This window comes from Chinchilla lanigera, unplaced genomic scaffold (genome assembly GCF_000276665.1).
Source record: "Chinchilla lanigera isolate Chin_1 unplaced genomic scaffold, ChiLan1.0 scaffold00007, whole genome shotgun sequence".
Classification (NCBI taxonomy): Eukaryota; Metazoa; Chordata; class Mammalia; order Rodentia; family Chinchillidae; genus Chinchilla; species Chinchilla lanigera.
This window is the reverse complement of record NW_004955408.1, coordinates 29,530,801-29,555,024: the sequence shown is the minus strand read 5'-3', so window position 1 is coordinate 29,555,024 and position 24,224 is coordinate 29,530,801. Positions and strand designations below refer to the sequence as shown.

The window sequence follows — 24,224 nt, the reverse complement described above, 5'->3', positions numbered from 1 at the left end:
CCCATCCACGGTATCGCCTGATGAGAACAGGAAGGAAGTCCCAGCCACAACTGGAAAAGAGGAAATAAGATCAGCAGCCACCACCAAAACCAACTGTGCGAGGGAGTGTGCATTTAATCCTCACAACTTGGGGCGTTTCCTCTTTGATGCTGATGGCACTGAGGCAAACTGATGTGATTTGCCTGAGGTTCCAAACCAAGACAGGCGTCTGGCTCTAAACCAAAGCTTCAACTCCAGAACAGGGGCTGAATGAAGTCAACAGATATTTATTGAGCGCCTGTTATGTGCTAGGTATTGTTCCAGGTACTTGAGTCACGCAGAACAAAGAGCCCTGCACCTGCCAGTGACCCTGGGCAAATCTCTGCACCTGTTGTCAGTGCCCAGTGGGGGAATAAGCAGGATGGGCTCAGACGAGGATACTGTGGTGTACTGCAGAAGTGACAGGCTACCTGCCCAACCCACCACCCAGACCGCACAGAGGGCTGCAAGTTGATTTTTAATAATAAAGTACAGTGGGGAGATGGCAGAGGGAGCAGCGCCATGCTGGCTGGTGACCTGTGGTGGTGCTGGTGGCGGGGCCCACACCAGCTACACGAACTGCTGCTGCTGCTGCTGCTGCTTCGTGGCAGCCTTGTTGGCGAGGTCCTTGGCTTTCTCTGTAGCTGCCAGTGCTGTCTCCTTTGCCTTCTCCTTGGCTTCCTTGGCTGTCTCCACAAGAGTTTTGGAAGGGGCCTCGCCTGCAGTAAAGGGCAGGGGGCTGGCTTCAGGTGATGCCTAGAAGACCCACCCAATCACTGCCCCTACCAGGCAGTCACTTAGTATGGGCTAGGCCCCTTTAGAAAGGTGGCATGTGCATCCCCCTGCTACTTTCAAACAAAGAATCCCAGGCTCACAGAGGGACTGGCCCAGATTCTATGCTGATGAGATTCCACCAACAGTGACCGGAGCTTACCTTGCAGCTTGGCCAGAATGTATTCAAAACCCTTCATGGTCTTGGTCACATTACTTTTGAACCGGGCAAGGCCAAATTCCTGGCAAAAGATTGAGGAGGGCAAGGATTGGGAGCTGCCCAGTGACTCCTAGTCCAGCCTTAATGCCCGAAACCCTAGGCCCTAGAGCTGCACCTAGGCTACAACATGCTCACCTGGACAGCTCTGGAGACGCCAAATAAGCTAGAGGAGACCCAGGCTTCCCGGCGGATTTCGGTCCAGCCACTGTTGTCGGAGTTCACACAGTAAACACATCGTTCCTCCACCACCTGTGCAGGGAGCCAGGCCAAGCACAATGCAGGGGTGTGTTCTGCTCTGCCAACTTACACACAGAATTGATCCTGCCTCTCTGCTATGCTGCCCACGCTGGCCCTAGATTCCTTACCTCAGCCACCACAGTAGCAGGCATGCAGCCCTGCACCCAGCTGGTCCTGGGCCTCGTTCTCCAAGTGGAAATAACGAAAACCTACTCCTATCATATTTGAAAGGAAGGCAGAAGAAAAGGTAATTTGTCATCTAAAGCCTTTCTTCTGACCTTTAAAATCAGAAGGACAGGGCCTCTTGAGATGAGCAGAGGGCTGACAGGCCCCAGGCTTTGTTTTGGGATGCTGTGTCCACATGTAGTATTTTTACTATGCCTTCCATTCTCTGTAGCTTTGGAGCTTTCTGATGGTCCTAGGAAAAAATGGCCAGATGTCTGATGACCATCACAGCTCTTAGCAGAGAGAAGAAAGTGGATGGCTACTTCCCGAAAGCTTATACTTCCCACAAATGGATCACCATTTTGATAATTTATCAAGCAGAGGTAGTGTCCTCACACAGTAATCTCAGATGACGCTGTGTAGCTCCTGGCAGAAGAAGGTAGCACTCCCTCTGTGACCTTGAAGAACACAGTCCCTATCTGAATCTCATTTTCATCTCTGCACAATTGAGTAATATCCATCTCAAAGTTATGAGGATAAGCTGAAAGAGAATTCCCTGAAAGCCTGAAAGGTATTCACATGTGAAAAGGTGTTCTATTAATGACATTTAAACCACAGGTATAGCCAGGTATGTGCCACCATGCCTGTAATCCCAGCACTCGAGAGGCTGAGGCAGGAGGATTGCCATTAGGCCAACCTGAGCTACACAGCGAGACCCTGTCTCAAAAAAACCATAGGAACCGGGTGTAGTGGCGCATCCCTGTAATCCCAGCACTTGGGGGGCTGAGGCAGGATGATCATTGTGAGTTCCAGACCAGCCTGGGCTACAAAGCAAGCTCAAGGTCTGCCTGAACTACATATCGAGACTCTGTCTCAAAAAGACAAAAACAAAACAAAACAAAACAAAACAAAAAACCAAACAAAATAAGGCAAGGGGCCTAAAACTTCCACTCCTGGGGCACATCCAAGGCACCTGATGGCTTTATGGATTCCCATCTGAAAACTACTATCTCCCTCCCTCAGCATCACTCTTGTGTTCTTAACCTGTATCTTCACTAGACATTATGAGTACTTTGTGTTTAGTATCTTCAAAAACTCTGTAAATGGGTAACCCTTTCCTACTGTATGAGTGAACGTCCAGAGAGGCTGGACCAGCTGCAACAAAGATAATTTGAGGTTGCACCCTGGAGCCACGGTTTCTCAGCAATCCAGGTCCATCTCAGGCCACAGAAGCTCTCTTGGAACTCTAGCTGTATAACTGAAAAACAATCTACTTTTGTGGGGATCAAGCCTCCGGAGGGTCTTACCATCAGCCGGGCGTGGTTGATGTTCCAGGTGAAGGTGGTCATGGTTTGATTCTGTGGGTCCACTATAGAGTCCTCCAGGATGTACACCGAGTGAGCAACGTTGGCAGGAAACAATCGCTCTGCCCAGCGGGGCATCCTATTGGTCTTGGTCAGGAGTCTCCGGGACAGGAGCTTCTGGTCAGGAGTCACCTCCCGGTGTACTATGTCTTCCGTCAAGACATGTTTGCTGCAGGTGTCAGAGTGAACGGGCCTCTCAGAAGCCGGCTCCTGGCGGACTGCCTAGTGCAGTTTCCATTTGGAGCCTCCAGGCCATGCCTTCCTGCACCCTTTCAGTGATCCGTGCAGTGGTTCAGAATTAAGTACTTTGAACCTATCCCTGGGTATATTCCAACTCCTGACTCCTCCCAGATCTAAATTCTTGAGTCTTCCAGCCGGAGCAAATCTCATGACTTGTTACTCCACTGGAGAGCGCCACCGGCAGGCAGTAGGCAAATACCCGGATTTCCAATCCCAAGATCCCTCTCGATCTCCCTCAACTCGCGTGCCTCTGCCTCTTCCTGTCTCTCCACCCGGAAAACCTTAGATCGGGGTCTCAAGTAAATCACCATCGCTTCCTGGCCAGACCGACTCCCCAACAAGATCTTCGTACTCAAGACGGCCACGGTTCCCGACATCGCCAAGGTCGGACAAGATGTCGTGTCCTTCCTGGTTTCATTACTCAGGAGTGACCTGCACTTTGATCTTCAAATAGCTAAGTGGGGAGAAAGTTTGCTCTTTCCAGGGTCACTTACCTGTAGGGATTCGGGTACCGCTGCCAAAAGGCAGCGAACACTTGGTCCCAAGAACTTCGGAGCACGCTCTGGCCCAGGAAATACTTCACCATCGTCCCGGCCTGGGTGAGCTCAGTACCAGTGCAGCATCAGGGGTGAAGAGCCCGGAGGGCACGCGGAGGCCGGGCCGGGCCAGGCTCGGCGCACGCCCGCCAGGCTCGCACTTCAGTCTCGGGCTCGCCGCGCCCAAGTCACTGCCGCCGCCATGAGGGGATAGTACAGCCGCGCGACACTTCCGGCGCGGCCGCACAGTATCTACCGCTTCCGGCGCTTCGCGCCACGTGACCGGGTGCCCCGCCCCTTCGCCCTCTCTCCACTACCTGCGGGAGTCGCGGCGCTGCGGATTGGAGCAGGCTCGCCCGGGACCCCAGGTTCGGTTGGGAATCCAGGCCGGAGCGGAGCCTAAGCCCGGCGAGCGTGCAGGCGAGCGGGAGGGTGAGTGAGTGACTAGCGACGAGTTCACGGCGGCGTGCGGCGCCGTGGAGGGTGCTGCCTGCGCACTCCCAGGCCGCCCCAGCTCTTGGGCTCTTGGAGGGATAATCGGCGCCCGGAGCCGAAGACCGGCATACAGAGGTGCTGCGGAGGTGCTTAGGAGACGTGGGGTCGGGGCCTGAGGCTTGGGCGCTGCCTGGGCCGACCGGACCCTGACTCGAGTAAAGCGGCCCAGGGAGCATGAGCGGGCAGCGCGTGGACGTCAAGGTGGTAATGCTGGGTAAGGAGAACGTGGGCAAGACAAGCCTGGTGGAACGATACGTGCACGACCGCTTCCTGGTGGGGCCCTACCAGAATGTGAGTTGTGCCCCTCTGGGACAAGTGGGAGAGGGCCAGTCTGCACCTGTGCCCCTAATTTCTTCTCTCTCGTTGCAGACCATTGGGGCTGCCTTCGTGGCTAAAGTGATGTCCGTCGGAGACCGGACAGTGACTTTGGGTATTTGGGTAAGTCCCGTGAGTATCTCTTGAGGAGACCCACTGCTACCTATTAGGCTTACGTCTTGCCTGTTACTACTGACTGACTGGTGGTCTCCTAAGAGGCCACTTCTCATCTGGAAAGTGGGGGTCTGAAGAACATAGTCTTAATTTGCAGTCTTGAGAAGTAGCCCGGTAACTTACACAAAAGCTAAACTTCTCCTTGCCTTTCAGGACACTGCAGGTTCTGAGCGCTATGAGGCCATGAGCAGAATCTACTACAGGGGTGCCAAGGCTGCCATTGTCTGCTATGGTAAGGTGGTTTTTTTTTTTTTTTTTTTTGGTGTTGGGAATCGAACTCAGGACCTTGCCCTTGCCAGGCAGGCGCTGTGCCGCTGAGCTATATCCCCGGCCCTGGGTGGAGTTTTGATGTGTTCTTCAAGCAAGAGGTGGGTGCGAGTCCAATTCAGAAAATAGCCCCTGATCCTTGATTGTGTATCCTCCACATGGCATACAAAGACCTCACGGACAGTAGCAGCTTTGAAAGAGCAAAGTTCTGGGTAAAGGAGCTGCAGAGCCTAGAGGAGGTAGGTTGTCAGACCTTGCTTGGTTTTGTGCGTGTGGGTGCTCTGTGGTTTTGTAAAGGTGATCCTGACCGTGTCCTTTGCCCCAGGGCTGTCAGATCTACCTGTGTGGCACCAAGAGTGACCTGTTGGAGGAAGACCGGAGGCGTCGACGTGTAGACTTTCATGATGTCCAGGACTATGCAGACAGTAGCTACTCAACCCAGGGCAAGGGGTGGGGGTTGGTGGAACTGCTGGGTGGGTTTTAGGAAACAGAGGTTCCCATGGCAAGATGTGCTAGTTTTCTGGTATTATTGAACCTGTGGGGTCCAGGGCATTCCTTGAACTACTATCCTTCCCCTTTGTTCACCCAATTCTCAATTATGAAGCCTTAGTCATTTTTCTTTGCAGATATCAAAGCTCGGCTCTTTGAAACATCTAGCAAGACAGGCCAGAGTGTGGGTGAGTGTTGTCCTGAGGCCTCACAGTAGAAACAGGCAGAGGAACCAGAGGAAGGCAGGAGAGCCCAGAGGGCTGGGTCACTGGGGGATCCCAGGGCTGCTGGCATCAGGCCCTCACTGATCGTCCTTTTCCTGCCAGACGAGCTCTTCCAGAAAGTGGCAGATGATTACGTCAGTGTGGCTGCCTTCCAGGTGATGACAGGTGTGTACTTCCCCATCCTTTACATACTTTTGTAAGCTCGTGGCCTCTAGCCCTTTTTCATCGAGTTATCTGGTCCCCCAACACAGTGGTGCTGAGCTGCCACCTCTCTCTTTGACAGAGGACAAGGGCGTGGACCTGGGCCAGAAGGCAAACCCCTACTTCTACAGCTGTTGTCATCACTGAGGCACCACTCACCTGACCTTGGGGAGTTAAAAGGAATTCCCCAGAAGGGTTGGATCCAGCTCTTATCTGGGATTGGGTGGTCAAACGTCTGAGCTACCCCAGGTCCCCAGAGGTGCCACGGCCTGTGCTGGCCCATGAAATGGAGGCAGCATTAGGTTGACTGTGGGCATTAGGAGGGCTAAGGGCTGATCTCAATCTCAGGCTTCTGTTCTGGACAGCACTTTGTCTACAGGTTCTTTAAGTGGCTTCTGATCTGTAAATAAAATCAATGTACTATGAATTACACTCAGCCCTTTCCCTGCTGTGTGGACTGGGTGCCAAGACACCAAGTTCTGGGCCTTTGTGGCTGGCCTTTTCCTATTTAAGAATCTTCCCATTCCTTACTTTCCTTTGGAAACCAAATTAACTTTTTTTCCACGATAACCACTGAGATATTGGAGAAACAATGGGCTTTATTTTATGGTGCTGGGGATGGAAGGCAGAGCCTTGTACATGCTAGGCAAGTGCTCTTATCACTGAGCTACACCTCCCAGCTGTTTTCTTTTGTGACAGCAGAAAGTAAGAAGAGTGGGGATAGAACTATGTAAAGCGTACAATTCCTTCAGGGTACAGAGAAAAGCAACAGAGTACTTAAATTGTGCTCGGAAATAAAAAAGGACCAGGCATTTCTGGTTTAAGATAGTTGGTCTGGCTACCTCTACTGTGTCTGTCATGGGGTCATGGGTCAGGCCCATGATCAGATCTGAGCCTCCCAGTGACATCTGCAATGTGATTTAATGGTAGGGAAAATGGCAAAATGGAAAGGTTTTATTGATCTACATTCAGATCCAATTCAGCTACTAATACAGAAAAGTCACTTAAACATTTCAGTTTATCTTAAAGATGAGGTGACTTACACCTCACTCAGGATCGTCAAGATCCTAAGTGAGCCAAGCATGATGGCACATGTGTGTCCTTCCAGGGAGGCTGAGGCAAGAATCTGAGTCCAAGATTCGACTGGTTAACTCAGACCCCACCTTGAGGACGAGAGTGGCTCAGTGGGAGTTTACTCAGTAGCAGAGCACTTGCTTAGCATTTCCATCTCCAACACTGAAAAAACAAAAAAACCCACTCGAGTAACTCCAGTACTAAATGCCTTTACATAATTCTCTTTCCCTGAAGGCTGTATGCTGAAAGAGTAGTGTTAAGGGCAGGAGGATGCACTCCCAAGGTTCTCCCAAAATATTAGGCCTTGAAAGTCCATGTATTTTGGAAGGTTTGGATGTTACTGTAAACGGATAGTGCTTCCTGTTTAACCAGAAGGAAGTATGTTGCAGCCCTTTATGGTCTATGGGCCTCACCTTCCAGCCTGTCCTTTGCCCCAAGCGTTCCTGCCTCTGAACCAAACAATGTCAGACTTAACACACAAAGTGCTTTGGTTCCACTTCTCTTTTTTAAACCAATTCCTCAAAATACTTTCCCTTCTTGAGAGATAGAATCTTCCTTTGGAGGAGACTGAAACTAACACCAGCCACTCCAAACAGGAGAGTAAGATGCTTAGGCAGCTGTGGCAAATGGAAGGAAACCAATGCCACTCCCACAAAGTTCATGGAAGAAGGCCTTAGCTCTGCCATGTCCCCCACAGGGAACTATCCCTGGGGTTCTATGATTCTCACTCCAAACCAATCTGTCTACACCTTCCCATGGGCAATATAAAAAAAACACAGGGCAAGGGCCATAAGAGTAAAGTTAAACTTTACTTTACAGTATTTTTTTTATATATACAAAGAATTACAGTACATGTTTATGGGGACTCCTAGCACAGGGTTCCCCTCTTTTCACTAGGAGTTTCACTTCCAGCTGACAGTCTGAAGGGACAGGGCAGGGTCGGGGGAGGCAACAGTGATGGGCCTTGGCTGGATCCCCTGCCCCTCCCCTTTCTTAAAAATATAAAAACAGACCTCTCATGTCAGCTTGTTTCTTTGCCAAGACCTAGAAAGCTGCTCTTCCACAAGCTCCTGCGTGCTGCACTCGTCATCTTCCACACACCTACATACACACATAAGCAGCACCACCTCAAGCTGGGAGACTACCTGCTCCACCTAGCCTGGAGCCTAATGTACCGGGACTGTTCGTTTCTGCTCTGCTCCCTGTGTTTGCTTCTGTCTACAGAGCTTTACTGAACCCCCAGGTGCTGTTCCAGGGCCCCTCATAGCCTGATTCTTAAAGAGTCATGAGAAGGCAACTCTAGGGAAAGGACCACAGAAGAATTTAGTATGTGCTGTTCTGCTTATGTTGGCAAGAGATTTCTTCTGAGTCTGTAGATTTCTAAGTAAACTCTTTCCATTTCCTTAAAAAGTATTACCCTTAATCTTCATAAGCAACAGAGATGCTTCCATGAGAGACGAGGTAGAGGGGCAGAAGGTAATGGAGGGAGACCCAGAGCTCTCTACCAGCCTGTTTCTGGTGAAGTGACCCCAGCCCTGAAAAACTCAATGACCACCTTCAACTAGTCACAGGATCTCTTCCACCTCTGGTTTGCATGGGACCACTCCAGGGTTGAGTACAGGCTTCACAGAGGTGTTGCCTTCTCCCTACTTCTCATAGGGCCTCAAAGAAACCTTGTGTGAAATCTCTTACCCGGCAAATAGGAACCCAAGTAAAGTCACCAGTCCCTCAACCCTTGGCAGTGCTTATCTATATAATGAAATTAGCACCATCATTGTGTGTGTGTGTGTGTGTGTGTATGTGTGCGTGTATACACAAAGCAGTTATCTATTCATTATTTCAACTTACACTATAGCAATCTCTGGCCCTGCTGTACTGGCCTAGGATGTTCAGCTGAAAGCTAAATGGCCACAGGCAAGGGGAGCTCCCACAGCAGCTACCTAGCTCTAAATGATGTGGAATGTCTTAACACATGAGAAGTCAAATTTTACTCAGCAGGAAAAAGGACTGAAGCAATGCCTTTCCTGCCATGGTCTTGGAGGTTAGGCCACTGGGCCCCTCTGACCTGGTGACAAACCCTAAGAGGTTGACAATGTCCCAAGCCTTAGGAGAAAACCTGCCCTATAGGAGCTACTAGTAAAACATACCAAATTTAATGCTCTCAATTGTTTTTCACGAAGATCAGTGCTCCTTCCTGCTCGCTAGTTCTCACAAGGCAACATTAATACAATTTGGGACTCCAGCTTCATGAGCACATGATGGCAAATCAGGAAGGACTGCGTGTACACTCGATACCTTGACTACAGTGTGGAGTGGAGGATTTGAAGAATAATTCATGAATGCCAAAGAGGTAAATTTGGCTCAGAAGACGATCAACAGTGATTTAAGTAATCTCAAACTCAGTAACTTTAGAGAAAAGCAAGCATCTAAAATCATGGATGCTTTTGTGGCAATGACAGGTTTTATATTAGAATGAGTTAGTTCCTGCAGGAGAAACATGAGACTTTGAATACAAATTTCAGCAGTTTCCATAATTTTTTTTCCTGATTTATCAGGACTCGGGTATTAATTTTCTAGCTTCATAAGGAGCATTTCCATCTTTGGCTTGCTCCTCAAAAAGGCTTCCTGGGAAACTGGCTCATAAACAGACTCTCTTGAGAACTTATCTTCCAAGTATTGAGCCAAATACCAAACAATAAAATACCATCCTGCACAATTATCAGAAGTTTCTAAAATAAAAAGATTTACTGCCAGTCCACACCCCCTTGAAGAAAAGGTCTCATTGCAGGCTTCAGAAGTCCAAAAAGGCTGATGGGTCACCCTCTTCCCACCTTCATATGTGAGTCATTTCCCAGCAGTTGTGCTGACTGCTTCTAACTGGATAGTAACTGCATTCATGCTACCACAGTGCGCCCAATGGCTTGACTTTCTAATTTCCATTCAACACCCTGAGTCAGTGGTTCTGGAGAGAAGCCTGGTTGTCATTGCATTCAAAGAACTGTCACCCAAAACCAAGTACACAGCTCCGAAGTTTTCCTAGGCAGGTCTGGAACAAAGCCTCCAGTAAATGGTAAAGAATGGAAAGAGCCAAATCAAAACCACAAAGTGGCCAATCAAAGCCCCCTATCCCTCACTTCCCTCCTGACCTGTGAGACATTTCTAAGATGGCTGTCAAAGTCAATCACCTACCACAGCCTACTACAGAGAAGCTAGTTCAGAATTAAAACTTTACAAAGCCTGCATGCCCACCCCCCAAAAAAATTCACAGTTTATTTCATGAAACAAAGCTAATAAGATAATTGAACACACAACATAGTGAAAGGAGATTCTGATAGTGCAGTGCAGATATTTTTTTGATCACAACTACAGATGACAGGAGAGCAAACGGCACATAGGACTGGCACCAAGCAACCTACTCACAACCTAAGAGGTTAGGGAAGGGGGCTACTAGCTGCAATTATATACTTATTATTCCACACATGATAAATACTTAATATAGTGAACTTTAATGTTCTGGGTAATTTCTTTAAAAATATCTTTTTCATGGTTTAAAATTCTTTTAAAAGAAAATAAGATGCTTTATATTTTTCTCTTCCTTTTGAACAAATAGCTTTTCCTTCTCTGATGATGTGGAAGAGAGGATAAAAAGGGTGAAATGGAAGAACTAGGCAGGTTTTCTGAGGTCTCAGTGAAATGCAGGGATAGGCTCTAAACTCAGGACAGCCCTGCCCAGCCTGAACCCTCTGCCTGAGTTCAAGTATCTCAACCCCACAGATAGACTTTGGGAAATAAAAAGCCTTTTCTATTTTCAATCTTTATATAAAGCGCAAATGCTTCTATAACAACTACTGTTCCTTCCCCTTGGAAGTGATGTAATCTTAGTAGGAACTTAGGAGAAAATTGGGACAAGATACAGAATCCTGTTGAGAATGTAAAAGCAGTAACTGACACAATGGCCAGGAGACACTAGGGCCAAGAGGTGGCCTGTTGGCTAAAGCTTCTGGCTAAGTTGGCAAAGCAGAGAGATTGGTTGGTTTAGGGACAAAGGAGGGGTGGGTGAGTGGGAAGGAACTAGCCAAACAGTATTACCTGTTGGCAGGTCGAGCTGGGTGAATGGTAGGGCAGGGTAGCACCAATAGATTTCCCAGCCCTTGGGTCCCCCAGCTCAGGGCAGCAGTAACAGATAATCAGCAGTTAATGAGGAATCATCTCTTAGACTGGACACTGCTCCAAACATTTTCTCCTTCCAGTCTTAGGGAAAGGTTCTGGCTTTTAAGCTACGTCAGCAGGCAAGTGCTCTCCATAAAAAGCACAGCAAATCTCAGGGAGGTGGTGAAGAGGACTCCCTTAGTTCAATTAAAAAGACAAAGGACTAGGGCAGAAATAATTTTCCATTAGGGCCCAGCACTGTTCTGGAAGTTAGTGTGTCTGGCTCACAGCTGGCCAGAGATTCCCTATGTCCATTGCCTGAGACTGAAATCTGAAAGCACCTGAGTGTTTTGAGAAAACGGGCGTGGGGGAATGGGTTCATGTGAAAACTGATAGAAAAGAAAAAGTAAGCTTGCCAATTCTCTTCACTGCTAGAAAGCTAGCGACATTCTCATAGAGCCCAGCTCCTCCTAAACCAGCTGCTTCTCCAAGGACAAATCTGCAGACTGGGCATAATGCAGATGAAAGTAGCACCTGCCTCAGCCAAAACCCTTCCTTGGCCTTGATGCAGCACCATTCCATCTACAAAAGCAGAGTTTTGAAGATGCAGTGTACATATATACGCACTCACACCACAAGCAGGAGACACTTGTTCAACACAGCCACATCTGGTGCCACACAGAACATTTCAAAATAACCCTGGAAATCCAAGGCCCCTCAATATTTCCTGTAGTTTCCAGGTCAAAAGTTCCTAAAAGCAGTCTTGGGAACCTTGGGAACCTAGGCAGCAAGTTAGGCTCACAGGAATCAGGCTTTATGTACTTGTGTTTTTGTCAGTGACCAACCTAAGCCTAGCACACATGAATGCTCAGAAAATTGCTACTGATTCTGAATGAACACTGGTTCCTCCCAAGAGTTCATAGAGTGCCCTCAGTGAGGCTCTGCTAGGCTGGGGAAATAGCTTTAAGAGCCCCTATACTTTCCAGCTTGACCAGCGGAATTGAATTCCATGCTTGACTCCAGAGTGGACTTTTTATTTTAAGTTGACTGTGTGTAAAAATTGGGGGAAAGAGATGCAAGTCTGTCTGTCTGCATGGCTGGGGCTGGTTGAATTCCCATACATGGTTCACACAACCAGAAACCCCCACTGGCTAATGTCACAAGAATTCTGAGTACTGGAATACAAGGAAAGAGTAACAGTGGAAGAGTGTTGGGGGTAGGTCTATTTTTCAAAGGGGGAAAAGAAAGAAACATAGATTCCCCTCCCCATATGGTACTCTGGGTACAGCTTGTCTGGACGTGTGACATTTACAGGTATTATTTCTGTTCTGACTCTGCACACTTGTGACTGGAAGGAGCCTGGTTAAGAGTTGGAAGTGTATTTTGCTCTCGTTTGGGATCTTGCCCTCTTCCAATAGACCAGCAAGTCTGTGCCAATGTCTGTGTACTCCCAGCAGACCAGCAAGACTGTGCCAGTGCCTGTCCAGCCACTATGGGCCAGAGTCCTGTCCCTGGCGAAGCTTTTCCCAGGGACCAATGACTCGGCTCTGTGGTTGGCAACTTCTTCTCTTCAGTGGGGAGGGAGGTTGGAGCCTTGCCAAGAGACCTAAAGGACTGGCCACTTTTGGCAGTAAGTCCAGGTAGATGCTGGCCTCCAGCCATCTGCTTCACCTGCTTCACCATGCCTGGAGGTTGGCTCGGGGGCCCTGGGGTCTGCTCAACTCCTGCAGGAGCTCTTCCTGAAGCCTGAGTAGCTGACTCATATAAAAAAGCCTTGGCAGGAGGCTGAGAAAGAAGTCTGGCCTGGGTGAGTGATTTAACAGCTTGCCAGGTGTGCTCAGAATGGGCTGCAGTTTTCCCAGGTGGTTGGAAAAGGGGATCTGACATGCTTCCTTTCTCCAGAGCTCGTGGCACATGCCCCAGACCTTTGCCAACAGGCCATGAGCTTGACTCCAACAGTGGCATCTTCTCATCAGCCTGCGGTGTGACCTCATGAGAAGTAGCCTGTTCTTTCTGGCGAGGAGTTAAGTCTATGAGATCCATCACCAAAGCAGCTCTGTTTTTTGACTGAGTGTTCTGATCCACAGGCCTCAGTGCTTTTTCTTTAGCTACCAGGGTCTGTACCACAGCTGATAGTACTTTCTCAGGAGGTGGAAGTCTCTGAGCCAAAGAGGTGTGGGATTTGTCTGTGGGCCTGTCAGAAGTCTGGGGTTTGGGACTGTTGGTGATTAGCAGTCTGTCTGGCGGCGGAAGTCTCAGGCCTGTGGGAGCTGGGTTTTTCTCTAGTGACTGGGGCCTTGGGCTGGCAGCACCTATAGATTTATCCAGCCTTGGGTCAGCCATCCCCAGGGGTCTTTCCAGTGGTTGAGACCTCACTGAGGGTGAGGAGCTTGGGCTGGTCACTGGAGAGGGTTTGTCAGATAGCTGTGGTCTTGGTCCTTCCACTGCAGATGGCCTGTCCAGCGGCCTCTGGTTTGATAAGGATTGCGATTTGGTCCCTGACCCAGCAAGGTCTCTGACCCTATCTAAAAGCTGGGAGCTGGAGTCACTTCTCTCCAGAGGTCTTTCAGGTAGCAGTGGCCTCTGACAAGTCCCTGCCAGAGCTTTTTTGGAGAGTGGCAACGTCTGGTTGGCATCAGCAGGTGGTTTATCTGACATCTTGGGACCCTGAGCAGCCATTCCTGATGATTGTTCTGCCAGGTGAGTACTGGGGCTTGGAGGCAGCGGCACTGAGGGAGGCACATACTCACGGATCTCCCCAGGTTCCAGAGGGTTGGGCCCACAGGGATCATGCTCAGTACAAGAGAGACGCCCATCGAGTTTGGAAATGAAGAGCATCCCTTCCCGATGTTGCTTGCAGAATGAACTGGGGCACATCTCACAGAAGGAGGCTGCTTCCTTCCCACAGACGTCACACTGGTGCCAAGGACACTCCCACTTCCCTGAAAATACAAGAAATGAAGAAAAGCTTAGGAAAGAGATGTACGTGAGATGAGCCATGGCTCTAAAACTGGTTCAGTTTAGTGGCTGCAAAGCCTTCTTCAAACTGTCACCTTTTTCAGTTTATGCCACTTACCTGCCATCATTCCTTCCCCAGAATTTCAGCTTCCTCCCTCTTCTGTATAAAACAATACATAGAATAACAGCAAAGTATCAAGGTTGAGCAATTACTGACTACATAAAGGCATGAGTAAATCCGTATCTTTAAACTATTTTTAGGAAGGAAGAAGAAAAACAAAAACCCAACAAAACCAATCCCTAAATACCTTTCAGATGAAGCTTTTGAATATTACTTTCATATTTCTGCAAACTCCATCTGTACTGGACACCTTTCAAATATCCAACTCAAAGAGGAACACTTTAGCTATTTATACCCCTGCTTACATGGTTTTAACAGAAATAGGAAAAAAATACACAGTTGGAAAAAAAATGGAAGCAGATATATCTCTGTTCAATTTTAAATCTTGAAACACAAAACTTTATATATTGTCCAAATAAAATCAGTGGAAAAGACTCAAAGTCAAAGTGAGCTTGTACCTACCCCTACCCGCTTCAAGAAATCTGAGTTTTGACTATTGACAGTGTTTCCACCCCAAATAAACTACGTTAGACCGTATGGTTGGCATACAGGCACAGTTATAGCATCCCCTGTGTTCATGAGTGCCTTGAGTAACTGATTCTCAGTTAAGTCCCAAATTTATATCCTGGCATTAACATGTCAATGTTATGGCCTAGGGTTTCTATTATTTCACAAACCTGACAAATACATACTAAAGGAAAGCCAGGGCCAGGGATATAGCTCAGTGGTGCAAGGTTGTGAGTTTGACTCCCGGCACACACAAAAAAAGGAAAACCAATTCAGGAAGACATTTCTCTCACTTGCACTCCAAAGTTCTCCTATTTTTGTACTTCTATAGTGAAGTGATACTATAGTGACTAGTGATACACAATCACCTCACCCTGGAATGAGTCCCTACTCATCACTTTTGTTCTTAAAAAATAGCTAGCATTTCCAAATCCTTCAAATTTTCAAATCACAAATCACAAACAAATGGTTATCAACTTATGCAATCACAAATTCCTGCCTGAGCAGCTCTCTCACACATTAACTGATATGACTATAGTTTCTTCAAAGCAGAAAAGTCTGCACTGTAAAAGAGGAAACCCAGCAGGGGCAAGTTAGGTAGACAGTGCCTAAAGGGGTGTCACTCCATCTTTCACTGACTGGAACAACCCGAAGGCTCTACTATCCTCAATTTTCCTTCTGAAAAGGCATGATTTAGTGACCTGGGAGTCAGAAAACTTGGTTTTCAATCCAGCTCCCTCATCAAATTGTGACAACTCATCTCAATCTTTTCTTTTGTTTTTTTTCCGGTACCGGGAATCGAACTCATGACCTTGCACTTGCCAGGCAGGCGCTGTGCCACTGAGCTAAATCCCCAGCCCCTCATCTCAATCTTGACTGTTTCTGCACATGTATTATGGAGAAAAACTGACATTTTGGCGCTGCTGGGAAGATGAAACAAAGTAGAATACCTGAAACTCAACGAATTTTGGTGCACTTTCTGTAATTTATGATTCAAAGCCTTACTTACCATTTATTTCCAGAATGAGAACATGGACTACATCCCTAAACAGTATGCATGAGGAGAGCAAATGCTACTTTTTTCCATACTGAATCAAGTGCTGTCAGAACCTGAGGATTCAAGCAGAGAACAAGCAGCACTCTGAATGGATTCTGGCACCAACCTGCTGGTCGCTTGGTCAGATTGAGACAGTCTGCATGGTAAACTTTGGGGCAGCCTGGTTTCTTGCAGGAGACCAGCTGGCCGGCATCCCCACAGCTGAAACATTCATCCTCTCGTTCTTTTGTGATTTCACCCTGGCTTCTGCGCTTCCCCTGTTGTTTCTTCTTGAATTTTTTTGACTTTTCTTCTGTGGCAATGGGTTGATTCTAGAGGTCAGACATTGAGCAGTTAGCACTTTGTCAAAACCTTAGTTATATAATCATGACCAGGTTAACTATCCTTTCTGAGTGTCCATCTCTCCTCTGGAATAAGACAGTCCTTATAGACTGTTGTGAAGGTAAGAAAAAAACACAGCAAAGGCACCTTGCACAGTATAAATTTAAAACACATAGCAGCATTAAAAACCAGTTCTGTCCCAGTTATTTTTTCCAGCTGAATAAAAAAAAATATGCTAATTTTGTTGATATATAAGGTTGGGGATTGAAAATGTCTGTGGATGTCTAAATGTCTATGTATGTCTAATTCAAAGCCAAAGACGCTCGTGTGTGTATATACATGCGGTATATTACTCAAAAGACTTTCACTGAGCATTGTAAAGACACAGAAAAGTAATTTATGACCCTTATTTGAGTCAAGATAGAACCTGGTGCAACTAACAGTGTTCATCTCTACTTCCTGCAGCCTGGTCATCAAAGTCAATGATTTTCATCACATTATTAATCTTAGCATAAAACATTTAGGACCAATCAGTGACACTTACTACAGTCATGATTGGCCATAATTTGTATGTACTGCTGTTAACTAAGGTCCCTTCTATACTGACAGGTCAGTATTTACTAACAGCTAACAGTGATCTCCCATTCTTAAACTTGTGCTCTGGTTGCCATCCAGTAAAGGCCTTAAGGTAGAAACTTGACACCATTAACTTTGGAATGAATTTAAACACTATTTCAATTTATAAGAAACAAATCTGGTGACATCTTTAGCAATAAGCCATTTAAGCAAACAACTAAACAAAAAATGAAATCCAATATAATACAGAGGTGATTTTCCCTATTTAACAAATAAAAGTGTATTACTAGATATTTTTCATATTTTATTGCTCAAAATTATTTACCTTTTTTGTACTAGGGATTAAACCCCTGGCCTTCACACTGAGCTACATGCCCAGCCCTATTTTGGAGACAAGGTCTCTTGCTAAGTTGTCCAGGCTAGGCTTAAACTTTTTTTTTGTTTTTTTTTCCAGTACCAGGAATTGAACTCACGACCTCACGCTTGCCAGGCAGATGCTGTGCCGCTAAGCTAAATCCCCAGCTTAAACTTTTGATCCTTCCGCCTCAGTCTCTCAGAGTGCTGTGATGGCAGGTTTGTACCACCATGCCATATTTACTCTATTTTCTTACTAGTTTCTATGAGAATGTACATTTTCAGTTCCTAACCACTTAACAGTTCACCCCAAGACACTCAGGCAGTGCTTGGTTATATATTAACTTTCCTTAGTGTTGCTCAGGCTGTCATAATTTTAAACCAGTCAATTCTTGTTTGCAGGAGATACACTTGTACATATGTTTGCTTTATGTAAACTATTTTTTGCATACTTTTTATTATAGAACATTGTATTTGCTGTTGATATTTGTTTCTAGTGAAATCTAATAGTAAGCTCTGGTGATTTTTTTTTTTACTAATTTCTGTTTATTTTATGAAAAATAGCCTATAATTCTGCACTACAATCTACAAAAACTTTTAATGTAAGTGCATTAGAAGTATGAATTTTATACTTCTCCAGAACTCAGTGATATTCTTTTACGATACAAATCAGACACATCTGGGACACTAAGACTAAATAGGAAGGAAGTGCCAAAAGATCTAAAAAACAAAAAACTGAAAAAAAGAAATGTTAGTGTATCAGAGAGGAAAAATCTGCTATGAAATGGAAAGACCAAAAAGAAGTCTCCTTGTTCATTATACAAAAATGATATAACTTGAAAAAAGAAACAAAACTAAAAAAATTCCAATAGTGGGCAGTACTATAATAATTCTACAGGTGGTGTTAACACAGTTGACTAGTATCTAGCAAACTATCCTATAATCAAACATGAGGAAAATATATATATATACATATTTATATTTATATTGATTTTAAGGAAAGGTTTATTGGGGAATAGAAATGTGGAATGGAAATACCTCCTGAGAGACAGGAGGGGTACTGAGTGGACTGCCTAAAAAAAATATTATTATAAGATATTTACGTACCTTCTGGAGCAAACAATATGGAAGTCATTTGTTATTTACTCAAAGTGGGGGTGCAAAGTCATTTAAAATTTAGATTAGGTCAAATAGACCAAATAATTAAAAAGTATGGGATAACAAAATGCTGACCAGGATGTCCATCATCAACGCTGTCACCATTATGTGCAGTGGGGAGACATTTTACTGAAATTATACCACGCACAGCACAAAAGGAAAGACCAACATGACAGCATAAAGTGTGTTGTTCAAAGAAAGACAATGATGCAAAAAGAATTCAGAATGAGACCAGATACTACTGTCCAGATTGTAACGCTGCGTTGTGTATTGAATGTTTTAGGATATACCATTCAAAGAAAAACTGAGTAAATTGAATAAAATTTTCATTTTTATAGTTGCTGTTATATAACTTTTTAAAAATTAATGAAGAAATGCAAGATTTGGTAAATTTGTTTTTAAATAATTGGGACCGATATGTGGTTAATATTGAAATTAAAAGAAAAAAATACATAATGAGAAATACCCAATTAGAATTATTTGTGTGTGTGCGCGCACGCTTTTTTTTTTTTTTTTGTGAGACAGGGTCTTGCTCTCTAATTTAGGCTGGCACTTGTGACAATCACTCTGCCTCAGCCTCTAGTCCTAAGATTATAGGCATGTCCCACCACGCCCATCCCCAATTTCCATCAACATTAAACTTCAATTTTCAGTGCCTATCATCTATGGTAGAGAAATTCTAAAACACCTAGATGAATATAATTTATGGTCAGCCTTTTTCATAAAAAACCTTACCACTAAAAATCATGTTTAAGAGGACTACACATAAGAAAGCTTTAGTTTTGTAGATAGGTCCAACTGTGTAGTTTAGGCTGGCCTCAAACTCATAGTTATACTCCTGCCTCAGCCTCCCAAGTGCTGGGATAATAGGCACACACCACCACACCCAGCATGGAAAGCTTTTAAGTAATATTAAAAGCAAAATAAAAGCGTGTAAACTATTCCTAACAGTTATAGAATTTATAAGCTAAAATGCATATAAGAAAACCAGGGAGACTCAATAATGGTTATACTTTGTTATAATGCTAGGAGTAGTGTCCTCCCTTTTCCTTTTTTTCCTCCTATGGGCATGTACTGTTTTTTAAAGTATCATACTATGATGTGATATTAGAATCTTAAATTCAGCTGTAGATATACTGACAAAGTTAAGCACCTTAAGAGATGTAAGATTGGCCGGGTATGGTGGTGCATGCCTATAATCCCAACACTTGGGAGACTGAGGCAGGAAGATCATTGAGAGTTTAAGGCCAGCCTGAACTGCATGGCGAGACCCTGTCTCAAAAAGACCAAAAAAAGAGAGAGACAGATGTAAGATGAACTGAGACCAATGAAGATGTGAGAAGTAACCTGTTTAGAGAATACTATTTTACAACTATTTTACAACTTTTTTAGCTAGAAAAATATAACCAATTAAAGTCAGACTAATCAAAACACTTCAGGAATTCCCCAAAAATCTTCCACTGAATAACGAAACAGAGTATCCAAACTTTTTCCTAAGTTTTACCCAGTGGCACTGCTGACACCAATTTGTTGTTATTATTTCAAAGAGGTATTTTTTCCCCTTCCTTTTTTCCTTTTTTTTCTTGAGACAGGGTCTCACTATGTACTTCAGATTGGCCTTGAACTCACCATGTAGACCAGGCTAGCCTCAAACTCATGGTGAGCCTCCTGCCTTAGCCTCCCAGGTGGTGGGATTACAGTCATGCACCACCATGCCTGGTTAAAGAGGTACTGTGTTAAAATGAAGATTGAGCTCTAACACCGAAGAAGGGAGAACCACACCACTGTTCCCAATGCAGAAGTCTAGAAGGTGATACCTTTGGCCTGACACCCAAGAAGCCACTGCAGTTTGGAGCTCCACATTTGCAAACAGTTTTTCCATTCCCAAGACATTCTAGGTTGTAATTGAAGGTAAGTTCAGTGCCTGCACAAGAGACCATGAAAATATTAATATCTATGGTTTTAATGACATTACTTCCTTATTAATTACAAAGGCTATTAGCTTGTAAAAGAATAGATTAGTTTTAGAAAGAGAAATAAAAAATATTACCTCCAATCCCAGTACATTGTTTAACCATGTAACTATTAATCAGGTAGTTAATACTGAGCTTCAATAGCTTAACAGTAAAATTCAAAAATAACCTTACTATAAAGGTGTTCATTTTCTCATTTATTTTGCAACCTTTCAAAATATATATTTAAAACCAAAACAAACACACACACAAAAATCAAGCTTATTCTGTATTAGCGTATCAAGTACTGGGAATACAAATGAGAAGACCTTGTAACTGCTCCCCAACTGAACACACCTTACCCAGCAGCACTCAAGGGAAAAGTACCGAATAATACTTAGGAGTGTTAGGACACAGAATGAACATACATCACATTATGCCACAACCTGGTTGAGTGATCTGAACCCTAAGAAGTCCATTTTATAAATGGAGAAATGATCTTAAAAACTTAGAAAATATGACATAATGCACACAGCAATAACTATCAAACTTTAAAGTGAAGAACAGAGATTTGAAGTACAAAGTCTGCCTGTCAAAGGTTCATTTCATCATAACTATAATAGCAGAAAAAGCATGTGACATTATTAAAAGCAAGTGAGGGAGGCCTAACAGATAACAGAAGTTTACATACATATATAGTTTGCCTAGTCTGGGCACAGGACTGCATCCTGTAACCTTGTGCTAAGGAGCCTGAGGCAGGAGGATCACTATGAGTTCAAGGCCAGCCCGAGCTCCACAGTGAGTTCAAGCCCAGCCTGAACTACACGGCAAGACCTTGTCCATCCCTACACCCAAAAAAGCCTCTGGATGCCTAACCATCAACTCTGACATGCATTCAAACTGGCATTTAGCACATTCTCATTTCCCTCATCTAATCCATGCAGACTGGAAGACACAGGCTATGAATTACAATCAACCTACCTAAGCAGAGAGAATATGGGAAAAACACATGGCTAGACATGGTAGCGGAGGGCATCCTTGTGGAGCTACATCTTCGCCCCTTTATTCTGTGTTTTGAGGCAGAATCTTGCTAAGTTTGTGACTGAATATGAAAGCATCCTGCCTCAGCCTTCCTCAGAGTGCTGGGATTATAGCATGTGACACCATGAACTGACTTCAGTGTGAACCTAAATGTCCTCCGAAGGACCATCTGTTTCAAGGCATGGTCCCAGAGAGATGCTATCAGAAGATGGTAGAACCTTTAAAATGAGGATTAGTGGGATGTATCCTTGAAGGGGATTGTGGGTCTCTGGCCTGTTGTTATTTTCTGACCATAGAACAGTTTTGTTTCACCATTGCTGTACAGCATGCATCTCAGAGATCTAAAAGCAATGGGTGACCTGATCATGGAGTGGAATCTCCAAATCTGTGCACCAAAGTAAATCTTTTTCAACTGTATGTGGTGATGCACTCCTGTAATCCCAGCATTTGGGAGGCTAAGACAAGAAGATTGTGGCCACCATGGGTTATACAGTGAGTTTTAGGCCAGCACAGACTATAGAGAGATCCTGTCTCAAAAGATAAAACCAAAATAAAACAAGAAAGAAAAAGACAAAATAAACCTTTTTACTATTGATTATCTTAAAATACTTGTTACAGTGACTGAAAATTGACTAATACACGACTTCAAAAAGTTGACACAGTCAATACTTAAAAATGAGTAACAGCTTGGCCCTGGTGGCTCTTGCCTATAATCCCAGCACTTGGAATTTGATGCAGGAAGATTGCTATGAGCTTGAGGCCAGCCTGAACTATATAGTGGGACTGTCTCAAATTCCAAAAGCAACCAACAAACACTTAAAGTACAGCACACAGTCATGCTTAAGTGTTGTTACCTGAATCATTTGGTACTTTACATAAAGCAAACTGCTAGAAAGAAAATGAGGGACTAGTGTGGCTTGATTTTTTTAAATCTGAAAATTGTCAGAACCTTTATAATTCTGAAAAGCCTACAAGACTACTGAACAACTTACCTGTTTACTTATCAACTGAATGTACCGGGAATCGAATGCAGGACCTTGCGCTTGCCAGGAAGGCACTGTGCCACTGACCTATATCCCTAGCTCTGAACAACTTATTTCAATGACAGAGAAAATGTACATGGCATGGGGGGGGTGTGGGCGGGAGAAGTCTCACAGAATAAAATAAGTAAGAACAAAAACACATATAGAGAACAACAACCAAACTGCTTTTAAATTTTTTTTGTCTTGACTAACACTAGAGAGATGGTCCCAGAGAGATGCTATCAGAAGATGGTAGAAACTTTAAAATGAGGATTAGTGGGAGGTATTTAAGTCCTTCCTTGGGGATGGTAGAATCCCCAGTTATCAACAAGACTGACTAGGTCAAGGGGGAATTCAGTCATCCAAAATGCTCCTGTGGAACATCTCTGCTTTAATAGTAATTGGACTATACTCAATTACAAACTGCCTAGGCCAGTCTTGTATTAGTTTGAGTACAAGAGAGTAATCTTCAACTGTTTTGCTCACTCATTTTCAAATGTATGTGTACATTTCAAAATTCACAAATGTTACACAAGTTTAAATATCTTTAAAAGTCATGTAATTTGGAGGGTGTCATATATACATACTATATATGTGATTAAATCACTTTTTATCAAAACCGTGAAGCTCTTTTAATTTACGGAACATAGCCACCATAAGTTTTGACCATAAAATCAAGCTATTTCAGTTTTACTTTAAATTCAAATAAATGTCTTAATACTATCCTGCTTACAACCATCTCCCTTCTGTATTCTAACTCTTAGAAACATAGACTGCTAGGCAGGTGTGGTAGATTACACCTATAAACAATCCCTGCACTGGGGAGGCTAAGACAGGACTGGAAGTTCCTGGCCAGCCTAGGCTACATACAAAGTAGAGAGACTCAGTCTCAAAAAGAAAAAAAGAAATATAAAGTGCTAGGAAGATAGTCACAGAGCTATGCTGTATCCAAACAATTCAACAGTTCCTTGGCACTTCAGAGATTTGTTTTTTTAAAATAATCCTGAGGCTCAGCATGGTGGCGCATGCCTATAATCCCAGCACTCGGGAGGCTGAGGCAGAAAAATCACTTTGAGTGAGCTCAAGGCCAGCCTGAACTGCATAGCAAGACCCTGTCTCAAAAAGACAAAACAGCAACAACAAAAAATCTTGAGCACTGGGGGTATAGTGTCACTCAGTGACACAGCAACTGATTAGCATGCATAGACCTTCAGTTTGGTGCCAGCAAAACACACACATACATAGGCCTTGCACAGATAACCCATTAAGATCTGAATAAGCAGCCAGGTGCAGTGGTGCACACCTACAGTCCCAACACTTGGGAGGCTGAAGCAGAAGGATCACCACGAATTCAACACTAGCCCAGGCTACAGTGAGTTCATAACAAGACCCTGTCTCAAAAAACAGAAAACACCCCCCTCCCAATAAAAACATAGCTTCGATTGAGAGAAAGAGGTGAACTTTTGGTTTGTACAGAGGGAGAAAACAGAAAAAAGGCAACTATGGAAGAAAAGGTGACAAGGGAGACCTGGAGACCTGGGAATTTCAAAGGCAGAGCAATCTGTGACAAGTTTATATCAAAGTAAAAGGTCTAAGAATGTATTCCCTTAAAACTATCCATGTTCAACCTTGAAAATACGATGTTGGGGAAACAACTGTCACAAACAAATACTGTGGGATTTCAGTTCATGAATGTTTTGTTTCGCAAACAGTTTGGTTTGCAAACAGAAGCATCTGACAATATTTTGTTTTTGTTTGCAAAGTCTGCATCTGGTGACAAACACAAGTGCTGCCAACTTTCCCACACAAACACGGCCATCTTTTCCAAAATCGTGGAAGTCTCTTAAGTTTGTGAACTGAGATACCACTGTATTGTATGATTCCATTTATATGAAGTTATTATAGTAGTCAAATTCAGAGAGAAAATAGCAAGTAGAGAAAACAGAAAGTTTCAGTTGGAGAAGATGAAAGGTTTCAGAGGTGAGTGGGGGTGACAGACATAGAACAACGTGAATGTACTTAATGTATTAAAATTGTAAACCTTTTTTTTTTGGCTTTTTTTTCTGGTAACAGGAATTGAACTCACGACCTTGCACTTGCCAGACAGGTGCTGTGCCGCTGAGCTAAATCCCCAGCTCCATTTTATTTATTTTTTGTTTTTTTTTCCAGTACTGGGAATCGAACTCACGACCTTGCGCTTGCCAGGCAGGTGCTGTGT

General features: G+C 44.5%; 3 protein-coding genes across 5 annotated transcripts in view; 1 reads left to right on the top strand and 2 right to left on the bottom strand.

Moving 5' to 3' along the window:
* Window positions 1-246: 246 nt before the first annotated feature.
* Window positions 247-3,772, bottom strand: Prelid1 (PRELI domain containing 1). 2 transcript variants are annotated; one of them, XM_005376421.2, is made up of 5 exons: window positions 3,510-3,769; window positions 2,719-2,944; window positions 1,145-1,258; window positions 953-1,031; window positions 247-737 (listed from the first exon to the last, which is right to left on the bottom strand). In XM_005376421.2, the coding sequence occupies exons 1-5, from the start codon at window positions 3,599-3,601 to the stop codon at window positions 589-591; spliced, it is 660 nt and encodes a 219-aa protein (XP_005376478.1). In that variant the 5' UTR covers window positions 3,602-3,769; the 3' UTR covers window positions 247-588. The 2 variants fall into 2 exon arrangements, with proteins under 2 accessions (XP_005376478.1, XP_005376480.1); XM_005376423.2 differs by lacking the exon at window positions 1,145-1,258 and having other exon boundaries at window positions 3,510-3,772.
* Window positions 3,773-3,840: 68 nt separating this feature from the next.
* On the top strand, window positions 3,841-6,186 carry Rab24 (RAB24, member RAS oncogene family). The gene is made up of 8 exons (XM_005376424.2): window positions 3,841-4,337; window positions 4,416-4,484; window positions 4,689-4,767; window positions 4,974-5,041; window positions 5,128-5,227; window positions 5,429-5,479; window positions 5,618-5,680; window positions 5,799-6,186. Exons 1-8 carry the CDS (start codon window positions 4,221-4,223, stop codon window positions 5,861-5,863), a joined length of 612 nt encoding a protein of 203 aa, XP_005376481.1. The 5' UTR covers window positions 3,841-4,220; the 3' UTR covers window positions 5,864-6,186.
* Window positions 6,187-7,580: 1,394 nt separating this feature from the next.
* The window catches only part of Nsd1 (nuclear receptor binding SET domain protein 1), a 131,052-nt gene continuing 114,408 nt past the window's right edge, over window positions 7,581-24,224 (bottom strand). For both annotated transcript variants that reach the window (XM_013509737.1, XM_013509739.1), the window contains 3 exons: window positions 19,809-19,915; window positions 15,689-15,893; window positions 7,581-13,881 (listed from right to left, as the gene is read on the bottom strand). In XM_013509737.1, coding sequence (XP_013365191.1) covers window positions 12,257-13,881; window positions 15,689-15,893; window positions 19,809-19,915 — 1,937 coding nt within the window. In that variant the 3' untranslated portion in view covers window positions 7,581-12,256. The remainder of the gene's footprint in view (window positions 13,882-15,688; window positions 15,894-19,808; window positions 19,916-24,224) is intronic.